We start from the raw sequence: 17,411 nt of genomic DNA, 5'->3' as shown, positions 1-17,411 counted from the left end.
GCAATAAGAGAGGGAGGATATAGGCATATCATCATGCACATGAAAAATAAGTATATTGGTATAGGTATAGAAAGTACAGTATATGAATTCTGTTAAGTTTGTCTTTAAAACAGTGTTTACATCCTACCTGCAATATCTACTGTTTGCCCAATCATTGTGTATGCAAGGTCTGCTGGACTGCTTTCATTCTGTGAACTTGGAGGTGAGCTTTCAACCAAAGTGGCCTCAGAAACATCTTGATAAGAAGCAAATGGTGTTGCAGTCTCACTCGGAGTTGTAGGCACTGAGGGTGTCATTTGATCTTCTGTTTCTTGAATAGGAATCTCAGTTGCAAGAGTTAGAGCTTCCTCTATCTGACCAGCTGCCTCTTGTTTCCTTGAGGCAGTTTCCTTACTGACAATCTTTACATCAGTCTCAGGTGTCAGAAGTAAATATGAGGTTGTTGCCGTGGACAGAATCACTGCCTGAACCTCATGAGATGATGGGATATCTGGCATAACCGAATCCTCCTCTGAGCTGCTTTTCAAGCTACTGGAAGTTACAGAACCATAATATTGAGGTTGTGCAGTGGTCCTGACTTCTGTGTCATATAGTTCAGGTTTGGTTGTATGCTCAACTCTTTCTTCTTCCAAGGATTTTTCTTCACTAACAGAAGCAGAACTTGGTTCATCTGTGACATCAAAAAGTCTTGTTGTGATGTGTTGCTTATTGGATGATATGGTGTTTATGTCCCCAGAGCTGGTGACTGAGGCATCACTGTCAGTTCTTGAGACACTCTCAATTTCTGGTTGCATGGTTATCTCAACACTTTTTTCAGTGTCAAGATGAGAGGTGGTCTTGGTATTCAAAACTTCTGCTTGTGTGTTTCCATCAATACTTGTTGCACTATCCTCCACAGGTTTTGTGGAGGTCTCAATGCCAATGTCAATTTTTGATTCTGAGATGGTCTCAAAGCTAGTCTCAACTTCAGACTCTGAGGTGGACTCAAAACCAGTCTCAACATCAGGCTGTGAGGTGGCCTCAAAGCTTGTCTCAAACTTAGGCTGTGATGTGGTCTCAAAATCAGTCTCAACATCAGGTTGTGAGGTGGTCTCAATGTCAATGTCAATGTTTGATTCTGAGATGGCCTCAAAGCTAGTCTCAACTTCAGACTCTAAGGTGGACTCAAAACCAGTCTCAACATCAGGCTGTGAAGTGGTCTCAAAGCTTGTCTCAAACTTAGGCTGTGATGTGGTCTCAAAATCAGTCTCAACATCAGGCTGTGAGGTGGCCTTAAAGCTTGTCTCAAACTTAGGCTGTGATGTGGTCTCAAAATCAGTCTTAACATCAGGCTGTGAGGTAGTCTCAATGCCAATGTCAATTTTTGATTCTGAGATGGTCTCAAAGCTAGTCTCAACTTCAGACTCTGAGGTAGACTCAAAACCAGTCTCAACATAAGGCTGTGAGGTGGTCTCAAAGCTTGTCTCAAACTTAGGCTGTGATATGGTCTCAAAATCAGTCTCAACATCAGGCTGTGAGGTGGCCTCAAAGCTTGTCTCAAACTTAGGCTGTGATGTGGTCTCAAAATCAGTCTTAACATCAGGCTGTGAGGTGGTCTCAATGCCAATGTCAATTTTTGATTCTGAGATGGTCTCAAAGCTAGTCTCAACTTCAGACTCTGAGGTAGACTCAAAACCAGTCTTGACATCAGGTTGTGAGGTGGTCTCAACGCTTGTCTCAAACTTAGGCTGTGATATGGTCTCAAAATCAGTCTCAACATCAGGCTGTGAGGTGGTGAAGCTCTTCTCCCTTACAGTTTTGGTGATGTCATCAATGCTTGTCACATCTTCTGAGCTAATGTCTAAGGCAGTCTCATTCTCAATGTCTGTTTTGTTCATGACATCTGGTATGGACTCAACTTTGTAAGGTTCAGTTTTTGTGTCATAATCTATTACGTCATCTGTCCCTTCCTCAGAGGAAAGCGGAGTTTCTGTTTTGTCACTCAGATCTGGTATGGGTGTAGATGAAGGAGACCCCACTAATGTTACAATGCCCGTAGTCATATTAATTATTGATGCAGATATAAGGTGTGTTGGAATGGTTGTTGATGGGAACGGCACATCTTCATCGGTCCTGATGTCTGTGTTGGGCTTATGTGTCCCTGTCATCTCAGACAAAGCTTGCTGATATGGTTCCCCATCAGTTACTGTGATTGTTTCAGACAAGGGGGTCATTGATAAGTGAAACACAATATCAGGCTCCACAGATGATGAAACTGCAGCTGTTAAAGGGGAGTCTGTTGAATCAGGCTGTCCTATAAACATTTCATTAGTCTGATCACCTGAACCATCATCTGTTAAAGAAAATAGTGCACTTGTGGTTTCCTCTGAAATACCAGATGATATATCTGTGCTTGTTAATTCACTCCCCTGAATTACCTTATCAGAAGAGGGACTACTTAGTACAATGCCTTCAACACTTGTGATGTCTAATGTTTCCTCTGTGTCAGCTGATAAATCCTTCACATATGTTACTGCCATTCCAGTGTATGTACTTGCAGTGGTTTTGACAGGTTCAGCCATGCTAATACTTTCTAAATCCATACGTATTGTTACTGAATCTGTGACAGATGTTTGATCTGATACAGAATGGATGGATGCAGTGCTTTTTAAATCTGATACTGGAGAGACTGACTGTTCAGAGTCTGTAATCTCATCTGAATGTTGTGTAGAAACATTCACTCCTGATGTTGCATCATTTCCAGTAAAGTAAATTGATTCTTCAGGTGAAACAGAATCAACATATAGAGAACTAGTTGTAACAGCAATGGATGAAGTGAAAGAGTAACTGGACATAGTTGTTTGAACTGGTTCATATAGATCTGTTAGTTCACTTGAAGCTTCCACCTCAGAAGATATTGTATGAAAGGGTAGTGGTGTTGTCTTTCTTTCTATGGCTGTTGGTGACACTGTTTCCTTTTTGGTCTTGGAAGCCGTTGTTGATAGGATCTGAATGTGTAGAACATCCTCAGATTGGTCCTCTTCAGCTGAAATTATTTCTATGACTTTGTCTGTGGACACTTGAGATGATTTGGGGGTTAAAGTGGATGTTTTCACATTATAATCTTCAGTAGACACAGTGACTCCTGAGAAGTCATCAGTCAGTGTCTCCATTGTAACTTGTTTGGATTCTGTGGAGGTCTGACGATCTATTGTGTGTTCATTTACATCAGCATGGGTAGCCTCAGGAGTTTCTGTTTGTGTTGCTTGTGTTTCCTCATCTACATATGTTGAACTGCTCTGCAGGATGTCTGGGGTTGATGTTGTTTGTTGAACTATTAACTCATCTGGAGAGGTTTCAAATGACATATGTAACTGAGGTAACTCGGTGCCATCCGTTCCAGATCCCTCTGGTTCCTCTGTCATAATGCTTGAGGGATGTGCCATCATGACAACTGGGGTTACTCCACCTGCTTCTTCTGTAACAATTGTAGGGGCAAAAGGTGAAGACTGCTCTAAAACAGACATTTTATCTGCATCAAGGATTATTTCATCCTTACTGGTAACATCTGGTTTGATGCTATGATCTCTCATACTCTCTGTTACAGTTGAAAACAGCTTATCTTCATCTTCCTCCTCTGTGAATATTAAGACTGGGTTTGTAGAAGAGACTTGCTTATCAGCATTGTCCTTAGAGAAGACAGATGGAGTAGGGGTGGACACAGGACCTTGAGAAGGCACTAAAGAAGGCAATGCAGTGTGGCTGATTACCACATCAGAATGTGTTTCGGGACCAGTGAAGCTAGTGGATGTTGACTCTGAAACAGAACCACCAGAAGGTTCCTGCTCTGTCTGTGCTGTCTCTGAGACCAGAGTGAAACCTTCAGCATTTGTGCTTGAGAACACACTCTGCATTTGAGGTGTTGTGGTTCTGTGTGAAACAACTTTGTCTGTACTGTCTTGTCCACTGCTGACTGAACTAAAGGGTGTCATGCTAATCGTTGTTTCTGTCATCTTTGAGAGCAAAGGTGACGATGTCACAGGAGTTATGTCATCACCTGATCCATCATCTTCTGCTCCATCCCGCTCTGTTGAGTCTTCCCCACTGCCATCGTCTGAAAGTGAAGTTGTAAATGTTACAGTTGACTGAGTGGAGCTCAGGAATGAGGAAAATGGGGATAAAGTTGTCTGATGTATGAAATCTGTACTGCCAGTGACAGATGCAGCACTTGAGAAACCTAAGTTGACTTGAGTTTTCTCCTCAGTTTCATATACTTCTGCTTCATCAGTTCTAACAGTTAGGTCCTCATATGACTTAGTTGTTGGTGTTTTGGATATCTCATCAGTAGGATCTCCGGGTGAAGAAAATTCCTTGTCATCCTTTGTGGTTGATAATGAAAACTCATTCAAGTTGATTTCTGGAGTACTTGGCTTTAAGGTACTCTTTTGTGTCTCTGACACTGATGAAGTTTCAGATGTGCTTGACACAACTGGAGCAGGTGCGGTTTCAGTTCTCTGTGGCTGTGACTCAAGATCTGCTGGGGATATTTCAGTCGTAAAAGATGTGGAATGGGGGGAACCTGAAAAACTTACTGGCTCTGATGTGTGATAAGACTCACTGAGTTCTGCCTTATCTGTGGCCACAGTATAATTATCATACATTTCAGCTGTTGAACTCGCTCTGTCCTCCTCACCAGAACCCTCTAGTTGAGTGGTTTCCTGGTCATCTTCAACAATACCAGAGCCCTCTCTGTCTACAAAGGCAGATGTGACGGAGCTCAAGCTTTGTGTTACAGTGATGTCCCTGTCAAGTTCTGTAAAGCCAGTGCTGGTTATATGAACTGTAGGAGAACCAGTCTGAGTTTTTATGGCTGCTGATGAAACATGCATGACAGGAGGCTCCCCTGATCCTTCTTCATCTGTTCTGTCATCCTCTGAATCTACAGATGAGATTGTTGTGTGCCTGCTATGGCTTTTGCTAGAAGGTGATGTAAACATTGTTCTTGTCCTGAGAGGAGCTGAAGTCGCTTTGTAACTTTCAGTGACTGTTGATGTTTGGCTGTGCTTAAAAGAACCAGGAGTTGTTTGGATAGCTGAAGGTACAGTATGACCAGATTCAACTGTTGCCACTGAAGTGTGGCTAAGTTTACTTGATCCAATTGCAGTATGACTTGATTCTGTAGTCTGTCTAGTCAACTGTGATTCTGTAATAGTATGAGAAGGTCTGGAAGACTCTGGGGCTGTGTGGGTGGCAACCACAGACTCTGTGAATTGTGTACTAACAGGCTGTGTTGTTGTGTAACTTGATTCAAATTCAGTTGCTGAGGAGACAATCTTGGGTGTCATGACCTCTTGACTTGTGACTGTTTTGATCATAGATGAGGGAGATGTGGTAAGAGTAAAAAATGAGCTTGATCTAGCTTCTCCACTCACAGCTGTTTTAACATCTATTCTTGCAGTTATATTTTCTGATGACTGCACTCCAGAAGAAGCAATTGACTCATAACCAATAACAGTTGTCTTGTCCTCTGATGGTGTAACTTGAGGAGGAATTGATTCTACAACAGCAGAAGATATCTCACCAGAACCACTATCTTCAGCTACTTCATTTTCAGATATGTCTCCACTGCCTTGTTCAGAAGTTGTGTCTGTAATTACTGTTTGGACTGTGTTAGAAAACAATTCTGTTGTGGATGACGTGGAATGTGAAGAACTTTCAGACCTCACTGGTTTTGATGTTTGGTCAGTCTCATGAATTTCTGCCTCATCAGTGGCTACAATATAATGATCATATGATTTAGTTGTCTGTGTAATTCTGCCTTCATCACTTGAAACCTCCTCCTGAAATTTTTCATCTGAGATGGTAGAGGGAAATGTGGAAAGGGATTCTGTTTGATGTCTCTCTGTTGGCTGAATTCTTGGGATCTCTACATGAGTTGAAGTCCACACAGCGCTTGTATTTGTCATGTCTGTAGAAGGTGCTGTGGAAAGGTCTAGTGTGGAAGCTTGCTCCGTTTGCATTTTAACAGGAGTTGTAGTTCTGGTGATTTCATCATCTGATTTAATTGTAATATGAAGTGAAGAGCTTGTTGTGAACTCTTTACTGAACATATTAGAGGTGTCATCTCCTGAACCATCATACTCTGAAGATGGCAAAACGGAAGTAAAACTTGACAGTGACAGAACATCTTTGGATGTTGTCCTCTTTGGTATAATTGTACTTGTGAAAGTACCAAAATGTCCAGGCTGAGCAGAGGAGAAAAGAGTCTCTGAAACATCAGTGACAGTGGATTCAGATGGTTTTGCAGACAGCTTTTCGTCCTCCAACACAGCTGCTGTTGCCTTATGTGATATGATATCTTGACTTGTGACTGTTTGACCTGTTGAGTCCCCAGTGCTTGATGTAAATGGATGTTCTGTGCTAGTTACAGGAGAGTCAGGAGAGGAAACAGGTTCTCTACTATGTGCATCAGTCTGACCTCTTGTAGCTTCAGCATCTGTTGAGTTGGACACTGAGAATGTTTCTGCTGTGTCAGATGGTGTTTTAGTGAATGCCTGGTCTGATTTGGTTGTGCTGTACAATGAAGAACCTGTTGTTGCAAAGTCTTTTACTGTCGAGTGATCAGTTTTATCTCTTGTCACCTCAGCATCTGTTGAGCTGGACTCTGAGATTGTTGCTTTGGTTTTGTTGAGATCTAGGTCTGATCTGGTTGTGGTGTACAATGAAGGACTTGTTGTGAACTTATTGTCCTCAGATGTGTCATATACTGAAGCTTCAATCTCTGTTGATAGCAAACTTGAAGAAGAACTTGATGGTGACAGTGTTGTTGTATGTGATGTAATAACTTCACTTGAGACTGTTTGTCCATTTGTGTCCTCAGTGCTCAATGATGTCAATGTATGTCCTGTACTAATTTCAGTAGAGTCAAGAGAGGAAACAGGTTCTCTACTATGTGCCTCAGTTGTCTGATCTTGTGTAACTACAGCATCTGATGAGGTGGACACTGATATTGTTTCTGTTGTTTCAGGTGGTGTTTTAATGAGATCTTCATCTGATTTTCTTGTAGTATGAAGTGAGGAACTGGTTGTGAAATCTTCGCTAAACATATCAGATGTGTCATCTCCTGATGCTTCAGACTCTGTTAATGGCAAGCTTGAAAAAAAACTTGATGGTGACAAAATATCTTTGGCAGTTGTCATCTCTGAGGTCATTGTGACAGTACTTTCAGAAAATATTTTGTCTAAATGTTCAGTCTGAGCAGAGGAGAACAGAGTCTCTGAAACATCAATAATGGCGGACTCAGATGGTTTTGCTGACAGTTCTTTGTCCTCCATAACAGTCACTGTGGTTGTTGCTGGATGTGAAGTAATATCTTGACTTGTGAATGTTTGTCCTGTTGAGCGCTCAGTGCTCTGTGATGTTAATGTGTGTCCTGTACTAATTTCAGTAGAGTCAAGAGAGGAAACAGGTTCTCTACCATGTGCCTCAGTTGTCTGATCTTGTGTAACTACAACGTCTGACAAGGTGGACGCTGAGATTGTTTCTGTTGTTTCAGATGGTGTTTTGGTGAGATCTTCATCTGAGATTCTTGTAGTATGAAGTGAGGAACTGGTTGTGAAATCTTTGCTAAACATATCAGATGTGCCATCTCCTGATGCTTCAGACTCTGTTAATGGCAAGCTTGAAAAAAAACTTGGTGACAAAATATCTTTGGCAGTTGTCATCTCTGAGGTCATTGTGACAGTACTTTCAGAAAATATTTTGTCTAAATGTTCAGTCTGAGCAGAGGAGAAAAGAGTCTCTGAAACATCAATAATGGTGGACTCAGATGGTTTTGCTGACAGCTCTTTGTCTTCCATAACAGTCACTGTGGTTGTTGTTGTATGTGAAGTAACATCTTGACTTGTGACTGTTCTTCCTGTTGAGTGCTCAGTGCTCTGTGATGTTATTGTGTTTACTGTGCTTGATATAGTAGAGTCAAGAGAGGAAACAGGTTCTCTACTATGTGCCTCTGTTGTCTGATCTTGTGTAACTACAGCATCTGATGAGGTGGACACTGAGATTGTTTCTGTTGTGTCAGATGGTATTTTGGTGAGATCTTCATCTGATTTTCTTGTAGTATGAAGTGAGGAACTGGTTGTGAAATCTTTGATAAAAATTTCAGAGGTGTCATCTCCTGATGCTTCAGACTCTGTTAATGGCAAGCTTGAAAAAAACCTTGATGGTGACAGAACATCTTTGGCAGTTGTCTTCTCTGAGGTCATTGTGACAGTACTTTCAGAAAATATTTTGTCTAAATGTTCAGTCTGAGCAGAGGAGAACAGAGTCTCTGAAACATCAATAATGGTGGACTCAGATGGTTTTGCTGACAGCTCTTTGTCCACCATCACAGTCGCTGTGGTTGTTGATGTATGTGATGTAACATCTTGACTTGTGACTGTTCCTCCTGTTGAGTCTCCAGTGCTCAGTGTAATCGTATGTACAGTACTAGTTTCAGTAGAGTCAAGAGTGGAACCAGTTTCTTTACTATGCGCCTCAGTTGTCTGATCTCTTGTAGCTTCAGCATCTGTTGAGCTGGACACTGAGATTTCTGCTTTGTCAGGTGATGTTTTGGTAAGTTCTTGTTCTGATTTGGTTGCAGTATAAATTGAAGAACTTGTCGTTGTGATCTCTTTAATAAACATATCAGAGATATCATTTCCTGAACCTTCAGACTCTGTTAATGGCAAGCTTAAAGAAAAACTTGACGATGAAAGAGCGTCTTTGACAGTTGTCTTCTCTGAGGTCATTGTGACGGTACTTTCAGATAATGTCTTGTCTAAATGTTCAGTCTGAGCAGAGGAGAAAAGAGTCTCTGAAACATCAATGATGGTGGATTCAGATGGTTTTGCTGACAGCTCTTTGTCCTCTATAATAGTCACTGTGGTTGTTGCTGTATGTGACATAATATCTTCAGTTGAGGCGGTCTGCCCTTTTGAGTCCACAGTGCTCAATGATGTAAATGTATGCATTGTACTAGTTACAGTAGAATCAAGAGTGGAAACAGGCTCGCCACTATGTGCCTCAGTTGTCTGATCTCTTGTAGCCACTGCATCTGATGAGCTGGACACTAAGATTGTTTCTGTTGTTTTGGTGAGTTCTTGGTCTGATTTGCTTGTGATGTAAAATGAACTTGTCACGAATTCTTTGCTAAAAATATCAGAGGTATCATCTCCTGATGTCTCAGACTCTGTTGATGGCAAGCTTGAAAAAAAATGTGACGGTGACAGCACATCTTTGGCAGTTGTCATCTCTGAGGTCATTGTGACAGTGTTTTCAGATAATATCTTGTCTAAATGTTCAGTATGAGCAGAGGAGAACAGAGTCTCATCAAATATGGTAGACTCAGATGGTTTTGCTGAAAGATCTTTGTCCTCTATCACAGTCACTGTGGTTGTTGCTGTATGTGAAGTAACATCTTGACTTGTGACTGTTCTCCCTGTTGAAATGCCAGTGTTCAATGCTGTAAATGTATGTACAGTACTAGTTACAGAAGAGTCAAGAGTAGAAACAGGTTCTTTACTATGTGTCTCAGTTGTCTGATCTCTTGTAACTGCTGTGTCTGACGAGCTGGAAAATGAGATTGTTCCTGTGGTTTTGGTGAGTTCTTGGTCTGATTTGCTTGTAGTGTACAATGGGGAGCTTGGAGACAACAGATTTTTGGCAGTTGTCTTCTCTGAGGTCATAGCAACAGTGCTTTCAGATAATTTATCTTCTAGATGTTCAGTCTGAGCAGAGGAGAACAGAGTCTCTGAAAGATCAATAATGGTGGACTCAGATGGTTTTGATGACAGCTCTTCGTCTTCCATAACAGTCGCTGTGGTTGTTGCTGTATGTGAAGTAACATCTTGACTTGTGATTGTTCTACCTGTTGAGTGCTCAGTGCTCAGTGATGTTAATGTATGTACTGTGCTAGTTACAGTAGAGTCAAGAGATGAAACAGGTTCTCTACTGTGTGCCTCTGTTGTCTGATCTTGTGTAACTACAGCATCTGATGAGGTGGACGCTGAGATTGTTTCTGTTGTTTCAGATTGTGTTTTAATGAGATCTTCATCTGATTTTTTTGTAGTATGAAGTGAGGAACTGGTTGTGAAATCTTTGCTAAACATATCAGATGTGTCATCTCCTGATGCTTCAGACTCTGTTAATGGCAAGCTTGAAAAAAAACTTGATGGTGACAAAATATCTTTGGCAGTTGTCATCTCTGAGGTCATTGTGACAGTGCTTTCAGATAATATCTTGTCTAAATGTTCAGTCTGAGCAGAGGAGAACAGAGTCTCTGATGCATTAATGATGGTGGACTCAGATGGTTTTGCTGACAGATCTTTGTCCTCCATCACAGTCACTGTGGTTGTTGTTGTATTTGATGTAATATCTTCACTTGTGACTGATCTTCCTGTTGACTCCCGAGTGCTCCATGTAAATTCATGTACTGCTCTAGTTTCAGTAGAGTCAATAGTGGAAACAAGTTCTTTACTATGCGCCTCAGTTGTCTGATCTCTTGTAGCTTCAGCATCTGTTGAGCTGAACACTACAATTTCTGCTTTGTCAGATGGTGTTTCGGTAAGTTCTTGGTCCGATTTGGTTGCAGTATAAATTGAAGAACTTGTCGTTGTAACATCTTTAATAAACATATCAGAGGTCTCATTTCCTGAACCTTCAAACCCTGTTGATGGCAAGCTTAAAGAAAAACTTGATGGTATAAAAGCTTCTTTGACAGTTGCCTTCTCTGAGGGCACTGTGACAGTACTTTCAGATAATGTCTTGTCTAAATGTTCAGTCTGAGCAGAGGAGAAAAGAGTCTCTGAAACATCAACAATGGTGGACTCAGATGGTTTTGCTGACAGCTCTCTTGCCTCCATAACAGTCACTGTGGTTGTTGCTGTATGTGAAGTAACATCTTGACTTGTGACTGTTCTTCCTGTTGAGTGCTCAGTGCTCTGTGATGTTATTGTGTGTGCTGTGCTTGATGAAGTAGAGTTAAGAGAGGAAACAGGTTCTCTACTGTGTGCCTCTGTTGTCTGATCTTGTGTAACTACAGCATCTGATGAGGTGGACGCTGAGATTGTTTCTGTTGTGTCAGATGGTGTTTTAGTGAGATCTTCATCTGATTTTCTTGTAGTATGAAGTGAGGAACTGGTTGTGAAATCTTTGCTAAACATATCAGATGTGCCATCTCCTGATGCTTCAGACTCTGTTAATGGCAAGCTTGAAAAAATACCTGACGGTGACAGCAAGTCTTTGGCAGTTGTCATCTCTGAGGTCACTGTGACAGTGCTTTTAGAAAATGTCTTGCTTAAATGTTCAGTCTGAGCAGAGGAGAAAATAGTCTCTGAAACATCAATAACGGTGGACCCAGATGGTTTTGCTGACAGCTCTCTTTCCTCCATAACAGTTGCTGTGGTTTTTGCTGTATGTGAAGTAACATCTTGACTTGTGACTGTTCGTCCTGTTGAGATCCCAGTGCTCAAAGATGTCAGTGTATGTACAGTACTAGTTACAGTAGAGTCAAGAGTAGAAACAGGTTCACTGCTATGCGTCTCAGGTGTCTGTTCTCTTGTAGCCGCTGTGTCTGATGAGCTGGACAATGAGATTGTTCCTGTGGTTTTGGTGAGTTCTTTGTCTGATTTGCTTGTGGTGTACAATGAACTTGTTGTTGTGAACGCTTTCCTAAACATATCAGATGTGTCATCTCCTGATGCTTCAGACTCTGTTGATGGCAAGCTTGAAAAAAACCTTGATGGTGACAGAACATCTTTGGTAGTTGTCATCTCTGAGGTCATGGTGACAGTGCTTTCAGATAATATTTTGTCTAAATGTTCAGTCTGAGCAGATGATAACATAGTCTTTGAAACATCAATAATGGTGGATTCAGATGGTTTTGCTGACAGCTCTTTGTCCTCAGTCACTGTGGTTGTTGCTGTATGTGATGTAATACCTTCACTTATAACTGTTCCTTCTGTTGAGTGCTCAGTGCTCAGTGATGTTAATGTATATACTGTGCTAGTTACAGTAGAGTCAAGAGAGGAAACAGGTTCTCTACTGTGTGCCTCAGTTGTCCGATCTTGTGTAACTACAGCATCTGATGAGGTGGACACTGAGATTGTTTCTGTTGTTTCAGATGGTGTTTTAGTGAGATCTTCATCTGATTTTCTTGTAGTATGAAGTGAGGAACTGGTTGTGACATCTTCGCTAAACATATCAGATGTGCCATCTCCTGATGCTTCAGACTCTGTTAATGGCAAGCTTGAAAAAATACCTGAGGGTGACAGCAGATCTTTGGCAGTTGTCATCTCTGAGGTCATGGTGACAGTGCTTTCAGATAATATTTTGTCTAAATGTTCAGTCTGAGCAGATGATAACATAGTCTTTGAAATATCAATAATGGTGGATTCAGATGGTTTTGCTGACAGCTCTTTGTCCTCCATAACAGTCGCTGTGGTTGTTGCTGTATGTGAAGTAACATCTTGACTTGTGACTGTTCGTCGTGTTGAGATCCCAGTGCTCAAAGATGTCAGTGTATGTACAGTACTAGTTACAGTAGAGTCAAGAGTAGAAACAGGTTCACTACTATGCGTCTCAGTTGTCTGTTCTCTTGTAGCCGCTGTGTCTGATGAGCTGGACAATGAGATTGTTCCTGTGGTTTTGGTGAGTTCTTTGTCTGATTTGCTTGTGGTGTACAATGAACTTGTTATTGTGAACTCTTTCCTAAACATATCAGATGTGTCATCTCCTGATGCTTCAGACTCTGTTGATGGCAAGCTTGAAAAAAACCTTGATGGTGACAGAACATCTTTGGCAGTTGTCATCTCTGAGGTCATGGTGACAGTGCTTTCAGATAATATTTTGTCTAAATGTTCAGTCTGAGCAGATGATAACATAGTCTTTGAAACATCAATAATGGTGGATTCAGATGGTTTTGCTGACAGCTCTTTGTCCTCCATAACAGTCGCTGTGGTTGTTGCTGTATGTGATGTAATACCTTCACTTATAACTGTTCTTTCTGTTGAGCACTCAGTGCTCAGTGATGTTAATGTATGTACTGTACTAGTTTCAGTAGAGTCAAGAGATGAAACAGGTTCTCTACTGTGTGCCTCAGTTGTCTGATCTTGTCTAACTACAGCATCTGATGAGGTGGACGTTGAGATTGTTTCTGTTGTTTCAGATGGTGTTTTAGTGAGATCTTCATCTGATTTTCTTGTAGTATGAAGTGAGGAACTGGTTGTGAAATCTTTGCTAAACATATCAGATGTGTCATCTCCTGATGCTTCAGACTCTGTTAATGGCAAGCTTGAAAAAATACTTGAGGGTGACAGCAAATCTTTGGCAGTTGTCATCTCTGAGGCCATTGTGACAGTGCTTTCAGATAATGTCTTGTCTAATTGTTCAGTCTGAGTAAAGGAGAAAAGAGTCTCTGAAACATCAATAATGGTAGACTCAGATGGTTTTGCTGACAGCTCTTTTTCCTCCATAACAGTCACTGTGGTGGTTGTTGCTGTATGTGAAGTAACATCTTGACTTGTGACTGTCTGTTCTGTTGAGATCCCAGTGCTCAATGATGTCAATGTATGTATGGTACTAGTTACAGTAGAGTCAAGAGTGGAAACAGGTTCACTACTATGCATCTCAGGTGTCTGTTCTCTTGTAGCCACTGTGTCTGATGAGCTGGACAATGAGATTGTTCCTGTGGTTTTGGTGAGTTCTTTGTCTGATTTGCTTGTGGTGTACAGTGAACTTGTTGCTGTGAACTCTTTCCTAAACATATCAGATGTGTCATCTCCTGATGCTTCAGACTCTGTTGATGGCAAGCTTGAAAAAAAACTTGAGGGTGACAGAACATCTTTGGCAGTTGTCATCTCTGAGGTCATGGTGACAGTACTTTCAGATAATATTTTGTCTAAATGTTCAGTCTGAGCAGATGATAACAGAGTCTCTGAAACATCAATAATGGTGGACTCAGATGGTTTTGCTGACAGCTCTTTTTCCTCCATAACAGTCGCTGTGGTTGTTGCTGTATGCGATGTAATACCTTCACTTATAACTGTTCTTTCTTTTGAGCGCTCAGTGCTCAGTGATGTTAATGTGTGTCCTGTACTAATTTCAGTAGAGTCAAGAGAGGAAACAGGTTCTCTACTATGTGCCTCAGTTGTCTGATCTTGTCTAACTACAGCATCTGATGAGGTGGACACTGAGATTGTTTCTGTTGTTTCAGATGGTGCTTTAATGAGATCTTCATCGGATTTTCTTGTAGTATGAAGTGAGGAACTGGTTGTGAAATCTTTGCTAAACATATCAGATGTGTCATCTCCTGATGCTTCAGACTCTGTTAATGGCAAGCTTGAAGAAAAACTTGAGGGTGACAGCAAATCTTTGGCAGTTGTCTTCTCGGAGGTCATTGTGACAGTGCTTTCAGATAATGTCTTATCTAATTGTTCAGTCTGAGCAGAGGAGAAAAGAGTCTCTGAAACATCCATAATGGTGGACTCAGATGGTTTTGCTGACAGCTCTCTTTCCTCCATAACAGTCGCTGTGGTTGTTGCTGGATGTGAAGTAACATCTTGACTTGTGACTGTTCTTTCTGTTGAGTGCTCAGTGCTCAGTGATGTTAATGTGTGTCCTGTACTAATTTCAGTAGAGTCAAGAGAGGAAACAGGTTCTCTACTATGTGCCTCAGTTGTCTGATCTTGTGTAACTACAACATCTGATGAGGTGGACACTGAGAATGTTTCTGTTGTTTCATCTAATTTTATTGTAGTACGAAGTGAGGAACTGGTTGTGAAATCTTTGCTAATCATTTCAGAGGTCTCATCTCCTGATGCTTCAGACTCTGTTAATGGCAAGCTTGAAAAAAAATTTGATTGTGTAAGAGCTTCTTTGGCAGTAGTCTTCTGTGAAATTGTTGTGGTTTCATGTGATTTTTCATCCATATATTCTGTTTTTGTTGTAGAGAACAGAAACTCAGAAACATCAATGACGGTGGACTCAGATGGTTTTGCTGAAAGCTCTTTGTCCTCAATCACAGTCGCTGTGGTTGTTGCTGTATTTGATGTAATATCTTTACTAATGACTGTTGGTTCCATTAAGTACCCAGTGCTTAATGATGTAAATGTATGTGCGGTACTAGTTACAGTAAAGTCAAGAGAGGAAAAAGGTTCTCTACTTTGTGCCTCAATTGTCTGCTCTCTTGTAGCCTTGGCATCAGTTGAGCTGGGATGTAATACCTCTTTCACACTTGCTGTTGATTTTTGTGATGTAATATCTTGACTTGTTAATGTTTTTTCTGTTGAGTCCCCAGTACTCAATGGTGTAAATATATGTACTGTGCTAGTTTTAGTAGAGTCAAGAGAGGAAACATGTTCTTTATGTGCCTCAGTTGTCTCATCTCTTCTGATTTCAGCATCTGATGTACTGGGTACAGTGGTTGTTTCTGTTGTGTCAGATGCTGTTTTGGTGAGTTCTTGGTATGATTTGCTTGTGGTGTACAATGAGGAACTTGGTGACAACACATTTTTGGCAGTTGTCTTCTCTGAAGTCAATGTGAGAGTGCTTTCAGCTAGTTTCTCATCTAAATGTTCAGTGGCGGAGAACAGAGTGCCTGAAACATCAATGACAGTGGACTCAGATGGTTTTGCTGACAGCTCTTTGTCCTCCACCACAGAAGCTGTGTTTGTTGCTGTATGTGATGTAATATCTTGACTTGTGAATGTTCGTCCTGTTGATTCCCTAGTGCTGAATGTATGTATTGTGCTTGATGAAGTAGAGTCAGGAGAGGAAACAGGTTCTCTACTATGTATCTCAGTTCTCTGATCTCTTGTAGGCTCAGTGTCTGTTGAGCTGGACACTGAGATTGTTTTTGTGGTTTTGTTGAGCTCTTGGACTGATTTGGTCATTGTATCTAATGCAGAACTTATTGTTGTGGTGCTAAACATGTAAGATGTCTCATCTCCTGAAGCTTCTGACTCTGAAGATTGTAAAACTGAAGAAAAGTGTGATGGTGAAAGCTCATCTTTTGCTGTGGTCATCTCTAAATTCTTGGTTCTCTCACTCGATGATGGTCTAAGTGTAAATGTTATGTCCAGTTTACTTGTTGTTGTACTCGATACTTGAGTTGGTAGCGTCAAAGTGAACACTTGAGGTGTCTGAACACTTACGCCTGCTTCATATGTATCCAAGTGGTCCATATGTCCAGAAGTAGACTCTAGGGCAGAAACATCTGTGGGTGTTGTCGTTTTAGTCAAATCATCTTTCTGAGTTGTCATTCCCATGACCTGTGTTGTAGCAGCTGTAACTTTGGCTTTGTCTTTTGTTATTGAGCTAGTACTGTGCACTGAAAGAGATATAGATGATTTAGTAGTGTCATCTTGATCCAAAGGAATATTTGTTGATACTGCTGGGTGTATTGATTTTGCAAAAGGTTGTTTTTCAGTGATGGAGGATGAAATGCTTGGAATGACAGTTCCTTCAGATATTAGCATCTCCTCTTCACTAATTGCTATAGGAGATGATGGCGGAGTTGATTCTACTACTAATCCTCCTAGACCAAAATCAATGTCTGGATCAAGGGTTGTGGAAAACAAGGGGGACACCAATGAAGATCCCGACACCAATGATTCATGTGGTGTTCTGCCAACCTCCACTAATGAACTATCAACTTCAAATGTTGTTTCTGTTTGTTCACTTAAGTTATTTTCTCCAAGGGAATCACTTCCAAATGTGTCTCCTCTAACTTCTTCTGCCACATCTTTAGGATGAAGTGTCACTTCAAGCTTGCCGTTTATGAAGCTGACTGTTGGGGTCATGGACATGTCTGGAGAGGACAAAAAATCCCCACTTGACACAACAGTCTCCCGATCATCAGGTATCTCAGGAATCTCTACCAACTGGGGAATATGAGGATGTTGTTCTCCAAAATGGATCAGGCTTTGATTAACTGTTAAAAAAACAGGGAGAACAATCAAAGAAACATGAGATTTGGAATATAAACTGAAAGGAAGCTGAACTGAAATTCAACACAGTTAATCTATTATCATCAAACCTCAAGGCTTATATACTACCTAAGTTATATACTGGATCCTTACAACCAACAACATAATTGACCTTTTCTTTGCATGCACACTAACAGACCTCACAACAACTGATCCTGTTAACAAAATGTCCTTGTTGTGACTGTCATCAGAGCCCAGAGAAAGACAGACATCCGTTTCCTTCTTGACTAAAGCCCTACATATCAACCAGATCTATCATTTTATCTTACAGCAACATTGGTCATATCATATAAACATCCCACACAGCTACTGATATACATTTCAAGGTTGGAAAAGGACCAATATTTCCCACAAGCCAAACTTTCCAGATTAGTAGCTGATGTTGGGAACACCTGCAGGGATAGAGGT

At 41.0% G+C, this 17,411-nt stretch overlaps 1 protein-coding gene across 2 annotated transcripts in view; it reads right to left on the bottom strand.

Moving 5' to 3' along the window:
- The window catches only part of vcana (versican a), a 39,022-nt gene that overhangs the window by 8,278 nt on the left and 13,333 nt on the right, over positions 1-17,411 (bottom strand). For both annotated transcript variants that reach the window (XM_048189133.1, XM_048189134.1), the window contains exon 8: positions 128-16,948. In XM_048189133.1, the coding sequence (XP_048045090.1) occupies positions 128-16,948 (16,821 nt within the window). The remainder of the gene's footprint in view (positions 1-127; positions 16,949-17,411) is intronic.

The sequence above is a fragment of the Megalobrama amblycephala genome, linkage group LG4, assembly GCF_018812025.1.
Source record: "Megalobrama amblycephala isolate DHTTF-2021 linkage group LG4, ASM1881202v1, whole genome shotgun sequence".
In the NCBI taxonomy this organism is placed as follows: domain Eukaryota; kingdom Metazoa; phylum Chordata; class Actinopteri; order Cypriniformes; family Xenocyprididae; genus Megalobrama; species Megalobrama amblycephala.
The sequence above is the reverse complement of the archived record's forward strand: the minus strand, read 5'-3'. Positions and strand labels throughout refer to the sequence as shown.